Source organism: Pseudochaenichthys georgianus, chromosome 13, assembly GCF_902827115.2.
Source record: "Pseudochaenichthys georgianus chromosome 13, fPseGeo1.2, whole genome shotgun sequence".
Taxonomy (NCBI): Eukaryota; Metazoa; Chordata; class Actinopteri; order Perciformes; family Channichthyidae; genus Pseudochaenichthys; species Pseudochaenichthys georgianus.
Window position 1 is genome coordinate 12,575,942 of NC_047515.1, and position 17,082 is coordinate 12,593,023.

At 43.9% G+C, this 17,082-nt stretch overlaps 1 protein-coding gene across 7 annotated transcripts in view; it reads right to left on the minus strand.

Moving 5' to 3' along the window:
• The window catches only part of aplp2 (amyloid beta (A4) precursor-like protein 2), a 75,588-nt gene that overhangs the window by 18,538 nt on the left and 39,968 nt on the right, over positions 1 to 17,082 (minus strand). For 5 of the 7 annotated variants that reach the window (XM_071205338.1, XM_071205337.1, XM_071205336.1 and 2 more), the window contains exons 1-3: positions 3,081 to 3,193; positions 584 to 804; positions 209 to 405 (exon numbers count right to left, since the gene is read on the minus strand). In XM_071205338.1, the coding sequence (XP_071061439.1) occupies positions 209 to 405; positions 584 to 804; positions 3,081 to 3,128 (466 nt within the window). In that variant the 5' untranslated portion in view covers positions 3,129 to 3,193. Of the gene's footprint in view, positions 1 to 208; positions 406 to 583; positions 805 to 3,080; positions 3,194 to 9,328; positions 9,462 to 14,951; positions 15,065 to 17,082 lie in introns of those variants that run through there. The other 2 variants (XM_071205339.1, XM_034096654.1) reach the window with 2 other exon arrangements.

The window sequence follows — 17,082 nt, forward strand, 5'->3', positions numbered from 1 at the left end:
ACTGCAGAACAGAAGTGCTGCGAGCTGAGGAAAGGGCATTGCTGATGCATACACTTATCTAATTACAGTCTGACTTAGATTTACGCATAACTGCCTATAGTGTAAAAGTTAAAAAGCTTTGATTATATTTAAGTGGTGGGCAAAGAGCCAATAAGGGAGAGGGGGAGTTCGACGGGTGCATTATAATTTAAAACCGCTCATTACAAACCTTTCACTTCCTGCAGAGTCTTGTCCTCGTCCTGGCTCTCTGGCATTTTGCGGCTCTCCTTCTTCTCATACTCGTCCTCCTTGTCTGCCTCCTCGTCCTCATAGACGTAGTGGTACTCCTCCTCGTCCTCTTCCTCGTCTTCGTCGTCGCCCAGTGGCTCCTCTTTCTGTGTGGGCTGCTCCTCAGCCGGTGCCTCACTGAGGAAGAGGAAGAAGAGGGAGGGCAGAGGTGATTGAGTGAAGGAAGCCAGGAAGGGGAGTGATTTATCAAACAAGGCATAGGTCAATGTCACAGCACTTTCATTCATCCAGGTGGCCAGTGGCCTGCCCTTTCGTGGACATGCCACGATGGTGCACACAACCGCAGACTGCTCACCTGTCCTCTACGACGTAGTCTTCTTCCATGTCGGTCTCGTCAATCTCCTCATCCTCCACCTGCTCCTCTTCATCGTCCTCCTCGGTGGGCATGGCAGGTGGAGCAGCCTCCCCGGAGCGGGACGAGGGGCAGCACACATACTCGGTGCCGTGGAACTTGTCAATGCCGCAGGGCAGCAGCATGCCGTAGCTGTGCAGCATCATGGAGCTCTTGGAGCAGGCCTGACGGAGCAGAAGGAGGAGAGTTGGAGATGAAGAAGCAGCCTCTAGGCCTCAAGAGTTTCAACTTAGACAAGATGACATTAGTTTGACCTTCATTCATCAAGGGAAAGTTAAGAACTACATTGACAATGAGGCCCATGCCAGATGGAGGAGCATGCTATTGTTACATAATATTGTTGACATGCTGCAGTAAGGTTGATTTATTTTAATAAACTGTAGGTTGAAGATCAAAACCTGCCAACATTTAAATACAAATTAGATTAGATGTCTCCACAAATCCAAATATTTTTGTGTTTTCTGCAGCAAACAGGTAATATTGATTTCCTCCTATCCCTTTTAGCGATGAATGCACAACAAAAATGACAAAGTATTACAATTATTCAAGAAGATATTCAAAATCAACACATACAAATAAATAATGCAATGATATTGAGCATATTCCAGTTTGTACAGCAAGCCTGTTGAGATTTGACATGAATGTGGTCCTTAGTTTTAGGACCATTTTACATTTTGGCCAGCCTTACTATCAAAGTGGTAGGAAAATATAAAAAGAAATGAGTTGACTGACATAATGACTGAATTGTTGAGTGTGCCTGTATATGACTTTCAAATGTAATACTTCCATCATGTATGATCTTATACTAAGACATCATCTGTTGTACTTTATTTCACCAATCTTGTCAGGTTTATAAAAGGCCTAGATGTGAAACCAGTTTTGACTTTAAGACTTGGAGGAGCCCCTGCATCTATCCCCCTACAGAATATAGCCATATAGATTTGAGATCTAGCTCTCTTGTCACATACGGACTAACATGATGAATGGGCCACACTTCGAAAAAAGTCACGCAGTCCTTTTACTGATGTGCTATTTCTCAACAAGGCTGTGCTTCACATAGCAGCTCGGAGGTATGGAGTCCTTTCAGAGTAACTGATGTCTGCTTTGAAACTCCAGCGGAGCAGTAAGGATTATCCGCCATGCTTAACGACATCTCAGTGGCAGTTGGTGAGATCACTTTTTGAGTCATTTCTCTTGCCCAGATGTTCCCACTGGTGAGATTCATTACGCACTTCATATTGAATGTGGGTTGTTTGCGCCTCGGGATGTCACACTATCTGTGGCTGCGAGTGAGACTCTGATTCGAGCGTTTGTGATGCGTGTGGGGAGAGAGTAAGAGTTATGAGGCAGGAGCAGACGGTTGATGTGATCCACGAGCTGCTACTGTCGTGGTCAGAGTGGCCCCCGGGGGCTGGCTCTGGAGCTGCCTAGGGGGGATTAGCTGCATTACGGCCACAACACTAATCTGATTAGCAGCTGAGATGTGAGGGCACCCAGCCGCCTGTGATCTGAGGGCCTCAGAGACTCCCAGAGACAGGTGGAGGGATATAAGGGAGCGGAGATTGGACGGTAATAAAAGGTGACCAGTATGACAGGGAGAGGGCATGACACATTTGTTAAAGGTCTCCTATTATACTATTTTAAGAAATATATTATGGGTCTCGGATATATACAAATATATAAAAAACATGTCTATTAAGTGTTTTGCTCAAAATACCAAACAGATCACCCATTCTAACCATGCCTCATACCCCTCTATCTCAGGCCTGTTAGAAGAGTGCTGATTCTGGGTCCGTAGCTTTAAATAAATTGAAAACAAAAACAAAGGGGGGGGGGGGGGGGTAATTCTGAGCTTATGCCTGCTCAGAATTCCAACCTGATATACTGCTAAATGCTGCCGTGATGAAACGCCATGTCATGTTCCAAACCACTTCAAGAATTATTTCTGAAACAGTATGGAGCTTTTTCTCTTGTGGGTTTACCACGAGGTGAGGTCCTTTTTATATCCTGCATTTTTACACATGCTCTCTCCAGTACAGGTTAGCGCTGAGCGTTAGCGAGGCTTGCTAATGTAAACAAAGACCATATTACTTCCAAAACACGTCGTGCATCGTTTCTGATAGCGACGTTTCTGATCGGGCCGTGGGCGTCAAGCCAGCCCACATTTCCAATATTACGTCTTACGGACGCAAATCTGGATCAGCTCCGTTGTACCCCCGTTTTTAGAGATTTGAGTACGGAGGAAAAGAGAGAGGGTTTTGTTTTCTGACACTACACATATGTATATATAAAAGACATCAAGAAGCGCATTTTGCATGATAGGATAGGAGACCTTTAAATGAATGATTAAGACTTCCTATTTCACTCCCATATGATTTTCCCTTTGCTATCTTGCGGATACAGCCTACCACTGTTTCCTGTGAAGTCATTCCTTCCTTACCTCCTTGGCCACTCCGTGCCACTGCTGATGGCTGACGCACATGTCCATACGCTTGTTGTGGAAGAACTTGCACTTCTCTGGAACCAGAAGCACGTCACTCACAAACTCGCCCACTGTAACATCAAATCACACGGACCAATGCGCCTGTTAGTCACGCCTCAAATATGGCTACAAAGAAAAAGGTCACTGCTCAACAAAACAGGCAGGGTTAGGAACAATACATCAACTAGAGGGACTAAAAAAGGAATAGCTGATGAGATGAGTGAGAGAAATTCATGCATCAATAATTCATAGCTGCCAGGTCCTTTACATTTCATGACAGCGGTATAACCGAAAGGCCATTTGACACTGGAACATCTGCCTGTGCACCTGATCCCCAAACAGCTTCTGTAATTCTTTAATGCAATCAAAATGGCAGTGCAGAAAATCCGGTTTCACACTGTGACTCTTTTAAGGCATCCCGACACTTCCTGCGGGTCAATGATATCATTTGCGAGATGAATTCAATTCGAAGGATGTTTTATTCATAGGGCGGGGTGATAAAAAGCAGATCTGGGGGAAATGAATGACATGAAAGGCATCTTGTGAATTCCAATGAATAGTCGCAGGTGTAAAAGCCATGAGCCTGTAAGCATATGGTTCGGGGGTCATAAGAATGATTAAGAAGGACAGTGACTGCTGATTGGCTGGCAGTGTGACGAGTCGCTCGGGTAGAAACGCTGCTGTCAGAAGCAGATGGAAAGCCAGGAGGAGAGAAGGAGGGATGAATAGAGGGTTTAAGTCCACATCAGAGTGGCTGAGGAATGGGAAAACGACAATGAAGGTGTAAAGGTTTCACGACCAGGGCTGGGAGTCGTCCTATAACCGGTCGATTAGCGGTTTGTCACGACCTCGGCCTGAGGCAGAGCTGCTGGAGGGCTTCGTATGAGGGGGAAAAAGCAGTGTTTTGGAAAATGAGAGGGTAGGATAGGAGAGGAGAGGCTTGAAATAGCAGAGGACTCTGCAGCTGCTTCTCATCTCCGCCCAGGAGATACAGTAACACCCCCTCACACAACCCCCCCCGCCCCATCCCTCCAGACCCCCATTCTGCTGCTTCCCTGATTGGTGCAAACCACCCGGGAAACTGAATACATTTACTTAAGTTCTATACATATACCCCTTTTTCAACTAAATTAAGTATGTATATTCGGTTTTTTTACACCACTAAAAAATAGGAGATGGCCTTTGTTACCTTAAAGCAGAGTAAGAGTTTAATGAGTAAAAGGCTTTTTTTGCAATAATCAGCGTGTTACTGTCAATGGAGTCTGGTGTCTTCTGGGGAGCATATTGAATGTATATTTGGTAGGTTGATAAATCATACTAGTTGTTCAAATCCCAGGAAAGAAATGTGATTATATTCTAAAGACAAAAGAAGACTGATGGCAGCCGGAAAAGGTGTCGAGTTTCCAATGTTATCACTACAGTGAAAATGCTTAACATTCATTTGATTTCTCAAATGATCATTCAGGACTATAACGGTCCTCTTGGGACCAAGGAAACTGTAAGTGATGTTTTTTCTAACAATTTAGAGAATAAACACTCAAGTTATTATTTAACTACTTTGTTCAATTCACAACATTTAGGAGAGTAATACGGTATTTATTACAATAGCTTCTTTGCAGATTTTGAAATATACTTCAGATGTAACCTGCCTTTAAAATATAAAGCATTGCTATAGCCTGCCTTAAACCCTTAAGAAGTTGAAATCACCTCCATCTTGACTAGATGGGACAGAGTAATGGAATAAAAATCGCACTCTTAAAGTGGCTATTCAGCACGAGTGCTTTCACTTTTTATACTTTACTGGATTTTGCTTTTTATATTTCTTTGCTTTTACATAAGTGACATCTTTAATGCACAGCTTACTTTGTAATATATTTATTTTTCATTGGGGTATTGCTACTTCAGTAACACCTCTCTCCATCTAAAGTCTTCCTCTCTTCACATCAAGAGAAACTGAGAGACAGACTCTCAGTAATCTTCAGCTCTATAGCCTGCACACACTCCCTCTTCATTTCATCTTTCTCTCCGTCTCGTTCTCTCACACTCACAGGTTGGTTGCGGTGGGTTTGGAGGGGACGGTGATGGATGGTGGTGTGTGGAGAGCAGCTGCGCCTCGCAACCACTCCTGCTCAGTGTGTTTCTGTGTGTGTGTACCTGTATGTGTGTGTGTGTATGAGAGTATACACTCCTCTTTCTCTGTAACCTCCTCTCACGTACTCTATTCATCTGACTTTTCTTTAACCTCCAGTCTATCAGACACCCTGGCTCACACTCTCCAGTCCCCGGACAGTGTGAAGGTAAGAGTACACCAATGATACTTTCAGCCCTGGGAGGTGGTGAATTAAAGTAAGCACCAACCAAGATGTGCTCCTTGAAGGCAAGGTTATTGTGTTTCAAGGACTTTCCAAAGAAAGGCTGCTGTAATGACATTTAGTGTAATCAATGTGAGATCTGAAAATTACATTTTCACAGCGATAAATGATTACATCTTGAATTTATTATATTAAAGGTGCCGTAAAATGCTATATTGGGTTTTCCCTTTCCTGTAGTGTGTTGCATAGGTTTTGGTGCATGTAAATGGTCTTCAAAGGCTACAATCCCTAAGTTCCCTCCAATAGAAGTTTCTCCCCCCAAACCCCCCCCCCCCCCCCTCCCTGCCTGAAGTTGCAATTACGATTTTGGCTTGCAACGATTATGAAAACAACATAATCGAAATACCACTACTTCACTTTTTTAAAACTATTTTTCTTTTCTATTTACTTTTTAATATTTACTTGCACTATATTTTTCTGTTTTTCTGTATTATTGTGTTGCACTGTTGGAGAAGCCTGGGACCTAAGATTTTCATGGACATAACCACTCTGTAGCTATGTTCGTATGACAAATAAAGAACCTTGAAAACGATTATTTATTTTGTATTGATTTATTTAAAAAGAAAATGTATTGGTTTTTCAGTTGAATTATACTTCAAGTTCAGTGTAATCAACTGTTAAACACATACTGATCAAATGTTTTTTTTTAATAAATGGATGTTTTCCAAAGTAAATGGATAATCGTTTTTAATAATCGTGATATCAATTATTGACCCAAATAATCGAGATTATGATTTAAGCCATAATCGAGCAGCCCTACTGTCAGGTTCCACTGTTGTGCTTTGATGTTTTGGCAACCCTTTTGTTTACAGTTGCATCACGGATTGTGCCTCTTAAGTGGAGGAAATCTGATCTGCCACCATGGAAGGATTACACGAGGGAGACACGACCAAAGCCAGGAGGAAGCTGGTGGTTTAACTTACATCATGGAGACAACATTTGCTTGTATCTCATGGTTTTTATAGTTTAATAGTGCACAACTTTCGCCTTAACCAATTCTGCATCACTTGACTATAAGTGTTAAGTATAGACTCATGTGTAAAATATTCCCAGAAGAAATAAAGTGCACAGAGGCAGGGGAGTGGTGCTCAGAAACAAGCCTGAATTTGTATCTTTTATCAACTCATTGACCACAAGAATGCTATCAGGAGTCGTCATGGTGTGCCGTTCCCTTTGTTGAATAAACAGAATTACTCAACAGGAAAGGCAAAGCATGTGTCACGTCTGTAAATGTTACTAATTCAAATCCACTTCTCGTCAAAACACGTCGTTAAAATACTTCCATGCGGTAGAAAGTAGCTCAGAATAAGCCCTAACATGCCTCAAATAAATGTAAAAGCTACCTTGAGCAATAGTCGTTAACAAAGTGTATATAAAGCGACATCAATTAAATGTGAATATGCCTTCAGAAATATCAATCGGTGTTTCCACAGAAAAGGCTTTCTTTGGAAACGTGTTTCCTCTCGAAGCCTGCGTTGGAGCAACAGATACTCTGCCATGCACTCACAGCCACACATCTGCCCCAGACTGTTCTCACCACCCCAGACATAATCATACAAAAGTCTCTAAAATAATCCTGTGCTGTTCGACAAAGACATCACGCTGCAGGGATTACAGTGCCATGGTACACGCATCACATTCGTTTGCAGAGCCATTGTTCGGGGACGGGAAACATGGAGGGATTGTGGCTCTGTGGCTGAGCCTCTGCGTGGAGCCATGGGATAACCCATCCCTCTCTTTCCACACTGAGCTCCTTCCTTATGCACTTGCATTATTCATATCAACCTATTAACTTGACAAGGGTTCTGGCCTGGCCCTTTTAATCACATCCTTCCAAGATATAGCCCACCTCCCTTTGGTCTATTTCATTGGTTTTTTGCTTGGACCATAATTAATGTACGCTGATGACTCGAAGGCCAGAACCTCTGATGTCCATTTTTCTGGAACACTATGTGAACATCACACACACAGGGTGTTTCTCAATGTCGAGGACGCTTGCTTGGTAGCACATGTCTGCCGAGCGTCTTGCTTCAGATGCGAGGCAAGAACACTTCCTGGCATTCGGAAAACGAAGAGTGGAACAGGCTAGCAAGTGTGCAGGTGTGCGTCATATGAGAGGCCCCGCCTTACATTTTCCGCCACAGATTTTGTCCGTGTGCAAAGCATTGTGGGGATTTGAAGACCGCGGAGTCTACACATGTGCAGCCTCGAGATTTCTCCAAACGAAGTACGCCAGGCTCGGTAGAATTCCAAGTATGCTGGACATTGGAACAGTACTTCGGCGGCACTCGATGACGTAGTATGCTTGAAATAGTGGCTCTGGAGCAGCTTTACTCGAGGTTGAGAAACACCCAGAATGAATAATGAAAAAAGGCGCTCTTCATTGCACTGAATATGATCGAGAGGCCTGGCAAAACACTGGGCTGGAGAGGTGAGGCGCGGTGCAGGAGGCATGCCGTGGCTCGTAGCATATGATCTGAGTCCTCCAATTAAGGTCCTAACATGCTCCATTACATAATTAAGCAGAAGCCCTCTCAATAGCTTCCTTTCGCCAACACCTTATGTCTATCTCCCCTTCTCCATCTGTCTTCCCGTTCAGACTCCTCATTTGCAAGCCAGCAGAGCCGGCCTTTGTAATTTGATGAGGCATGAGTGTGCAGACCTTAACTATGATGACAAGAAATGTGCAAGAACAAGCGGTGCAGCTATTTAATTATTCTACAAGAGGTAATGGGATTGTTTTTAATTAAATGGCACTGTTGCTGAATCACAATGAGAGGTTCTGGGGTTGTAGCGAGATGCAACAGCCTGCCAGAGTGTAGAAAAGGAGGCCATCGAGTGCGGCAGGTAGTCGGAGGGAAACAGCCTCAGCATGAGAGCAGAAACATTTTGGAGATTGATTCTGCATGTGAAGCGCTCTCATCTGGATTCCTGTTTGCTGTCCCATGAATTTCCCAAAAGCCTCCTCTCTGCATTTGCCAAAAATGCTCTTGAATAGTCGCCCATTTCACAGTCCAGTGCGACTGCTAATGGCTTTTTCATCCCGGGAAAGCGACACAACTCAATCAGCAAGAGGCTTTTTGGACATAGGCATGGTGTCCGGGAAGTGTTTGCGGCATAAAGGAAGGTATTTTCTTTCTTCCTTCCTGACATATCTGGACAAGCACAGAGGGAGACTTGTTTCAGAACTGTATTTCTCTGTTACTGCAATCCTCAGAGGCAGCAGGAGCATGCTGTGGTTTTGTTGGGGAGCTCAGAGACATGTGGCCTGCTTAGTCTGCGGCTCCATCTGACAGTTAATAAACCAGAATACAGCCATGTTGCCTCTGCTGATTACAGTGATGCTGCAGGAGACAAAGGAGCGAGAGAGGTGTGGATGACGGCCCAGGCGAATGGAGAAATGGGGAAGTAATAAAGCCGGCCTCCCCACAGCCCTCCCTCTCACTGACCCTGTGTGTCTGTGTGAGTTTATGGCCACTGTCTGAGGGGGGGAAATAAGATTGTGCTTTATTGCGCAACAAGCCTCCCCAGCAATAATAGCTTCCCCCCTTTAGCCATCCGTCCTGAGAGGACATTAGCTCCCATCCAGCCTGGATCTGCTTTATTCCGCAGCTCAAGGCCAGGATTAGTCAACTGAATCAGACTCTGATATTGCTCTATGTCACCACTGCCTACAGCCAATATGTATCATAATCTCTCCTTTCTCTACGATAAATGGAGGACCAATTTGGAAGAGGGTAGGGGCAGTGGAGAGTATCTGATATGGAAGGCCATCTACTGTCCGCTAAGTGATTTCCCCAAGCCCTTCAAGTCGTTATTAGAGCACAAGCTTACCTAAGCATTTGTAAGGCACCACAATGTGGGCGTGCCCTTGCACACCTTCTTCTCCGTCTTGCACCAGTTCTCGATGCGAATTGGCTGGTTGCCTTCCACCACGTTTGTGATTTGAAGCTCGGGATACATCTGTTGGAAGAAGAAGCAAACAATTAGTATGCTGTGTGTGCGGGAGAGAGAAGGTGGGATAAGTGGAGCTTCAATTGGAGCCTTTAATCCACACTGTATGCTCTCTAGATACCATCTGCGCAACCATGGAAGAGCACACAACTACTTTCCCCAAATGCCATCAAAATGTCATCAATAATTGCAACTGAAGGTTGTGGGGAAAGGCTGCTCTAGAACGTACAGTCTGCTTTTTCTTGTACAGCCACATAATAAACCATGGCAATATTACCAGCAGCATGTTTGCTTATGAGATATAGTAGAAAAAAAGCATGCCCTTATGTAGAGACCGCTAGAAGCTAGAGCCTGCTAATTAAAATGCCACTCACTGCACTGTAAGTAATGTCTGTCTCTCAAGAACAGTTCAATAGCCTCTCCAATGATGAATAGGCCTACCGGTGAAATGAAAACTGAATTTTCAAACTTAGTAGAAAATTCATCTCAATATAATTTTTTGTTTTCTTTTTTTTTTAGCACAAAAGCAGCTAGCCTAGCTTGACTAAATGTTCCTGCTAGTTCACCACGTAACATAATATCCACTTTATTTAATATAGGTAGTTATTTAACTAGGGGATGTGGCGCTACTTCAGCAAGGGTCTTGAATATGAATATAATTCATGTGTTGTCATAAGCCACCAAAGGTGCCCTGCTGCTAGCAAGGCTATCATGCTATCTCTTTTCAATTAAAGTCAGCTTTGGTTTAAATAGTAGTTCTAGCATTATAGTTAATAAATAACAATAACAAATATATATTATTTTTGTGGGGAGTGAAATGAATAAATATGTATAGCTTCTGAAGTAGGGAATATACTAGAAAAGTTAGCTTACCAATGTTTTGCGATACAGCTTTTCTTTAGCTTGCAGAAAAAAGTTACACATATTTTCTATTTAACTCAGTAAGTGTATCTCCCAACATGTCATTCCTGAAGTCAATTGCATGTATAACACTCCTAGGCGATGGCTTCTGGTTTGAAGGGCCTTTGTTAGCATGATTAGCTAGAAAGGTAGCAAGCTACTGAGTGGAGTAATGACAGCAGCACATAGCCAGTGCAACCACAGCATATGGGTCTTTACATTTCAAACTCAGCTAGATTGAAATAAATTACATATTTTCAATGGTTTTTGTATTTCAGTTTGTTTATGAATGTATTCTGCTCCCTTCCCGTCTTTGCAATTGCTTCACCTGCTCATTGTGATCGTCTTTATTCACAGTGACTCACCTCTGGCAGTACTGCAGCAGCCCTTTTTGGTTCCTACGCAGCTATTGGTTCCGGATGGGTCTGGCTCCCGAGCGGCCGGTCTGAATGTTCACGATGCATGTTGAGCTTCCGCAGAACATGGCCACCTGTGGCTCGGCTCCACTGCAAACCCTGTGCCTGCATTGGCTGCTAAGCGCCTGTGGAAGAGAGAGAGTGAGGTAGAGAAATAGGTTTAATACAGTCAATCATTAAAGAGCCCCATAAAGCGTTGTGGCGTGTTGGTGACTTGACTTGAGACACTCGCTTTTTCCCCCATAAACTTCGGTATACGGGCTGACTCAGTAGTCTGACCACATTTCAAACTCATGTACTGCAATGGATACTAGGTGTGAGGAGGGGAATCAGAAGCACCTGTTAATGATTGGTCTGCTTTTGTGACTCCACGCTGCAGTGCTGAGAGAGCAGAGGGGCTCAGACAGGAGACAAATTAAATGCACCTCGGGAATGTGGCTCGGTTGATGGTTTAAACGGAGAAGGGGTTTGATTGTGATTTGTGCACACGTTTATTTTGCTCTGGTGCCCATTGAGTGACTGAGAGGCTGCCCACAGAGAGCAGGAGAGGAGAAACAACCTGTCCGTCATGCCTCACAAACCAGCTCAGCCAGGGGAACTCATGGGACCAACATCTTTCAACAGAAAACAAATCATTTATTTCTCAAGCACAACATGTGTGCTGTAAAGACGCATTGGTGAGGCAAACAGATTTTCACCCTCTTTGTTTACCATCACAACCCGACAGGAATCTTGCTATCCGTCCACTGGGTTGTCCTTCCTGCAGTTCCTTTAGAGAGCAGGCACACCCAGTTTGCCTGTCCTTGGCTCGAAAACATACTACCAACTCTTCATAGAAAATGGACACCGACTGTCTAAATCTACTGTGTAATCAGCTATCACAAAGGGGTGGGCGATATTGAAAAATATATTATCACGATATTTTCAAGCAGTATCACGATAGACGATATATATCACGATATGTTTTCATGTCGGTTATTATGGTTATTTTTTCAAGTTACTTAACAGGACAAGCACCTACAAGGTAACAGAAACTAAAACAAAAAGGAGGAGTAACAGACCAAAATAGCATTTCAAGCTGGTTTATTTCTGACATGAAACCCTGAATGAACAATTCACCATTTTGATGTGGCTTCAAGGCACAGTTTCTCAGTATAACAATGAACTTTCTGAGGTAGCTAGCACTAGCAGTGAACATCAATAAACATGAAAGGAGGGTAAAACATAACTAAGTAAAACATAAAACATCAATGAGGAAAAGTCAGTGTCAAACCATTAAAATGTAAACTTTAGACTTGAAGTGCAAATAAAAGACTTTAGCATAACTGAAGGGGAAAAGTATTGTTTTTATAGTTTTTTTTTCCAAGTTTTTTTTTTTTTTTTTATCACGATGGATACGATATCTCTGAAAAGCATATCGTGGAGAACCTAATATCGTCACGAAGATAATATCGTCATATCGCCCACCCTACTCTCACATGATTGCCTTTCAATAGACACGGCGTAGTGCTAGCTGGAGTCAACTCATCAGCTCCTCATTGAAACATAAGTCACGGCCCCACTAACACTCGCCTGATGCTAGGGGAGTCACAGTCACGGGGAGACTAATGAATCAGTGAGACGATGTACAGTAGCTGTGCATGCCAAAACTATCCAAAAACACACCAGGGAGCCTCCGGAACAGGAAGTGGAACGGAACTGATCCCCTCTTGATTGTCATAATGTCATCAGTCTGGGTAAACAGGCTTGAGCCCCAGAGAGAGATCAAGGCAATGAGCAAGCAAGTGTTTGACTCTAATGTTGGACCGTTGGCTGGGTCCTCAGAGGTGTCCTCTGTAGCGGGGAGCCAAGGAGAAAAACAGCTGAAGAGGGAAACTTGGAGTCGCCAGTGTGTTTGACAAAGCTCTCTAATTCTGCGCAGAGCTCCCGGGCTGATAATGGGTGCAGAACAGAGACAAAACAAGTGCTGTGTAATCAGCAGTTGGCTTGTAGCGTGTGATGAGCCGCAGAGCCAGCCATAGCTGAGCTGCACACACACACACTGAATACAGCACTAGCCACCTGCATATATTCAGCAGCACATTAACGCACACCACAAACACGCCATCATAGAACACACCAAAAGATGAAAACAGTCACCCAGGCCAGCAAACACCACTGGACTGTCATGATTTGGTCGAGAGGCATAACAGCTCAGGATTGAACCTCATTTGCCCTACTTGCTCCATCTCCATGTCTTTGTGCTTCACTCCTCCCTCTCTGCACCACCACAGGCTTGTTTGCTCTCCTCCCTCTCATTCCTTTGTGGGATTGGCTCAGGGTGTATGAGTAGCAGGGAGGTGGAGAGGAAATGAGGGACGCAGAGGAGCAGTTAGGGAGGAAGACAAGGGAGCTAGTGACAGCCTGACCACAACTAGACTCTGCGGCTGCAGAGAAACAAGTCATGTGGCCTCCTCTACGCCCCTTTGACTCCACTAAAGGGATAAGCCTGTGTGTCTTTGATTCTTCAAGTGCAACAATCAAAGTGGACGCAGTTTTTATACCACTGCCTTAAATCTGCAGTCTCATGCCTGTTAGAAGTAAAGAAAGGAGCTTCTCTGGCACGGACTTTCACAAAAAAGTGTATTTCAAGAGCAGTTGAGAATACAACTGAAGTGTCATTGTCACAATTTGTTACATCATCGGAGTCCAATTTATTTCGTTGGCCTAGTCCAGGGGTGGCCAACCCGCGGCTCTCGAGCCGCATGCGGCTCTTTGCCTAGTTTCATATTGAATTGTATATGTGTGAGTCTGGGGGAGAGACACTGACTCCTGACTAGTGTTGCACGGTACCGATACTTGAAAGGTACCGCGATACTCTGCCGTTAAAAACATTACGATTCCTCCGTTTCATTAGTATCGGTACTTTAAGAATGACGGGGAAAAGTACTCCGGTGAGAAAGCGCCGTTTTAATAAGAGCTGTGTGTGTTCAGCGCTCTGCTTCCACTCCCTGCACTGCAGCCGTGCCTGCAGTCCCTCCCCTCTCAAGCACGCTCAAGTGCCTCCCCTCTCTCGTGCACGCGCTAGCTGCCAGAGCATGTGAGAAAACGAGAAGCATGGCTGCAAGTGGGAGTGCAACTGCCGCTGCGCCTCGGCGTGTTGACAAAAAAGACGCCAGAAGCGAAATTTGGAAGTAGTTGAGCTATATCTCTGACAGTGAGGGCAAGCCTACGGACACCACGAGGCCTGTCTGTGAGACATGTATTAATTTTATTTAATAGGAAATCTAGTCATTTATTTTATTTATTGTTCTCATTGTTTAAAAGTTTGTGTTATGGTTATGGTGTGAAATAAAGCACACATTTAAGACTGTTTCCCTTTTTTTAAGAAAAGTATCGAAAAAGAATCGGAATCGCAATTCTTGACTTGGTATCGAAACCAAAATGTTGGTATCGTGACAACACTAGCTACTCCTGACTTAAACCTGATATTTAGTAGGTCTGTTAAGTATTAACGTAATTTGGCCGGTCAAAGTTGTTTGGGCTCGGATAAAATCGCTCCATTACTTTCGTCCCGGCTCCCGGTGTGTACGTGTGGTGTCAGCGTCTAATTTTGATGTGGCCCAAGAGCCAATCACAATAATACCTGGGATGCAGTGAACCAATCACCTTTGAGGGGGGTTGATTAAACACTATCCAGTGTTTCCCCACCATTGTCTTGGATGGGCGCTGCGCCCCGTCTCTTGTGGGTTTACCACGAGGTGAGGTCCTTTTTATATCCTGCATTTTTACACATGCTCTCTCCAGTACAGGTTAGCGCTGAGCGTTAGCGAGGCTTGCTAATGTAAACAAAGACCATATTACTTCCAAAACACGTCGTGCATCGTTTCTGATAGCGACGTTTCTGATCGGGCCGTGGGCGTCAAGCCAGCCCACATTTCCAATACGTCTTACGGACGCAAATCTGGATCAGCTCCGTTGTACCCCCGTTTTTAGAGATTTGAGTACGGAGGAAAAGAGAGAGGGTTTTGTTTTCTGACACTACACATATGTATATATAAAAACATCAAGAACGCATTTTGCATGATAGGATAGGAGACCTTTAAATGAATGATTAAGACTTCCTATTTCACTCCCATATGATTTTCCCTTTGCTATCTTGCGGATACAGCCTACCACTGTTTCCTGTGAAGTCATTCCTTCCTTACCTCCTTGGCCACTCCGTGCCACTGCTGATGGCTGACGCACATGTCCATACGCTTGTTGTGGAAGAACTTGCACTTCTCTGGAACCAGAAGCACGTCACTCACAAACTCGCCCACTGTAACATCAAATCACACGGACCAATGCGCCTGTTAGTCACCTCAAATATGGCTACAAAGAAAAAGGTCACTGCTCAACAAAACAGGCAGGGTTAGGAACAACATCAACTAGAGGGACTAAAAAAGGAATAGCTGATGAGATGAGTGAGAGAAATTCATGCATCAATAATTCATAGCTGCCAGGTCCTTTACATTTCATGACAGCGGTATAACCGAAAGGCCATTTGACACTGGAACATCTGCCTGTGCACCTGATCCCCAAACAGCTTCTGTAATTCTTTAATGCAATCAAAATGGCAGTGCAGAAAATCCGGTTTCACACTGTGACTCTTTTAAGGCATCCCGACACTTCCTGCGGGTCAATGATATCATTTGCGAGATGAATTCAATTCGAAGGATGTTTTATTCATAGGGCGGGGTGATAAAAAGCAGATCTGGGGGAAATGAATGACATGAAAGGCATCTTGTGAATTCCAATGAATAGTCGCAGGTGTAAAAGCCATGAGCCTGTAAGCATATGGTTCGGGGGTCATAAGAATGATTAAGAAGGACAGTGACTGCTGATTGGCTGGCAGTGTGACGAGTCGCTCGGGTAGAAACGCTGCTGTCAGAAGCAGATGGAAAGCCAGGAGGAGAGAAGGAGGGATGAATAGAGGGTTTAAGTCCACATCAGAGTGGCTGAGGAATGGGAAAACGACAATGAAGGTGTAAAGGTTTCACGACCAGGGCTGGGAGTCGTCCTATAACCGGTCGATTAGCGGTTTGTCACGACCTCGGCCTGAGGCAGAGCTGCTGGAGGGCTTCGTATGAGGGGGAAAAAGCAGTGTTTTGGAAAATGAGAGGGTAGGATAGGAGAGAGAGGCTTGAAATAGCAGAGGACTCTGCAGCTGCTTCTCATCTCCGCCCAGGAGATACAGTAACACCCCCTCACACAACCCCCCCCGCCCCATCCCTCCAGACCCCCATTCTGCTGCTTCCCTGATTGGTGCAAACCACCCGGGAAACTGAATACATTTACTTAAGTTCTATACATATACCCCTTTTTCAACTAAATTAAGTATGTATATTCGGTTTTTTTACACCACTAAAAAATAGGAGATGGCCTTTGTTACCTTAAAGCAGAGTAAGAGTTTAATGAGTAAAAGGCTTTTTTGCAATAATCAGCGTGTTACTGTCAATGGAGTCTGGTGTCTTCTGGGGAGCATATTGAATGTATATTTGGTAGGTTGATAAATCATACTAGTTGTTCAAATCCCAGGAAAGAAATGTGATTATATTCTAAAGACAAAAGAAGACTGATGGCAGCCGGAAAGGTGTCGAGTTTCCAATGTTATCACTACAGTGAAAATGCTTAACATTCATTTGATTTCTCAAATGATCATTCAGGACTATAACGGTCCTCTTGGGACCAAGGAAACTGTAAGTGATGTTTTTTCTAACAATTTAGAGAATAAACACTCAAGTTATTATTTAACTACTTTGTTCAATTCACAACATTTAGGAGAGTAACGGTATTTATTACAATAGCTTCTTTGCAGATTTTGAAATATACTTCAGATGTAACCTGCCTTTAAAATATAAAGCATTGCTATAGCCTGCCTTAAACCCTTAAGAAGTTGAAATCACCTCCATCTTGACTAGATGGGACAGAGTACATGGAATAAAAATCGCACTCTTAAAGTGGCTATTCAGCACGAGTGCTTTCACTTTTTATACTTACTGGATTTTGCTTTTTATATTTCTTTGCTTTTACATAAGTGACATCTTTAATGCACCAGCTTACTTTGTAATATATTTATTTTTCATGGGGGTATTGCTACTTCAGTAACACCTCTCTCCATCTAAAGTCTTCCTCTCTTCACATCAAGAGAAACTGAGAGACAGACTCTCAGTAATCTTCAGCTCTATAGCCTGCACACACTCCCTCTTCATTTCATCTTCTCTCTCCGTCTCGTTCTCTCACACTCACAGGTTGGTTGCGTGGGTTTGGAGGGGACGGTGATGGATGGTGGTGTGT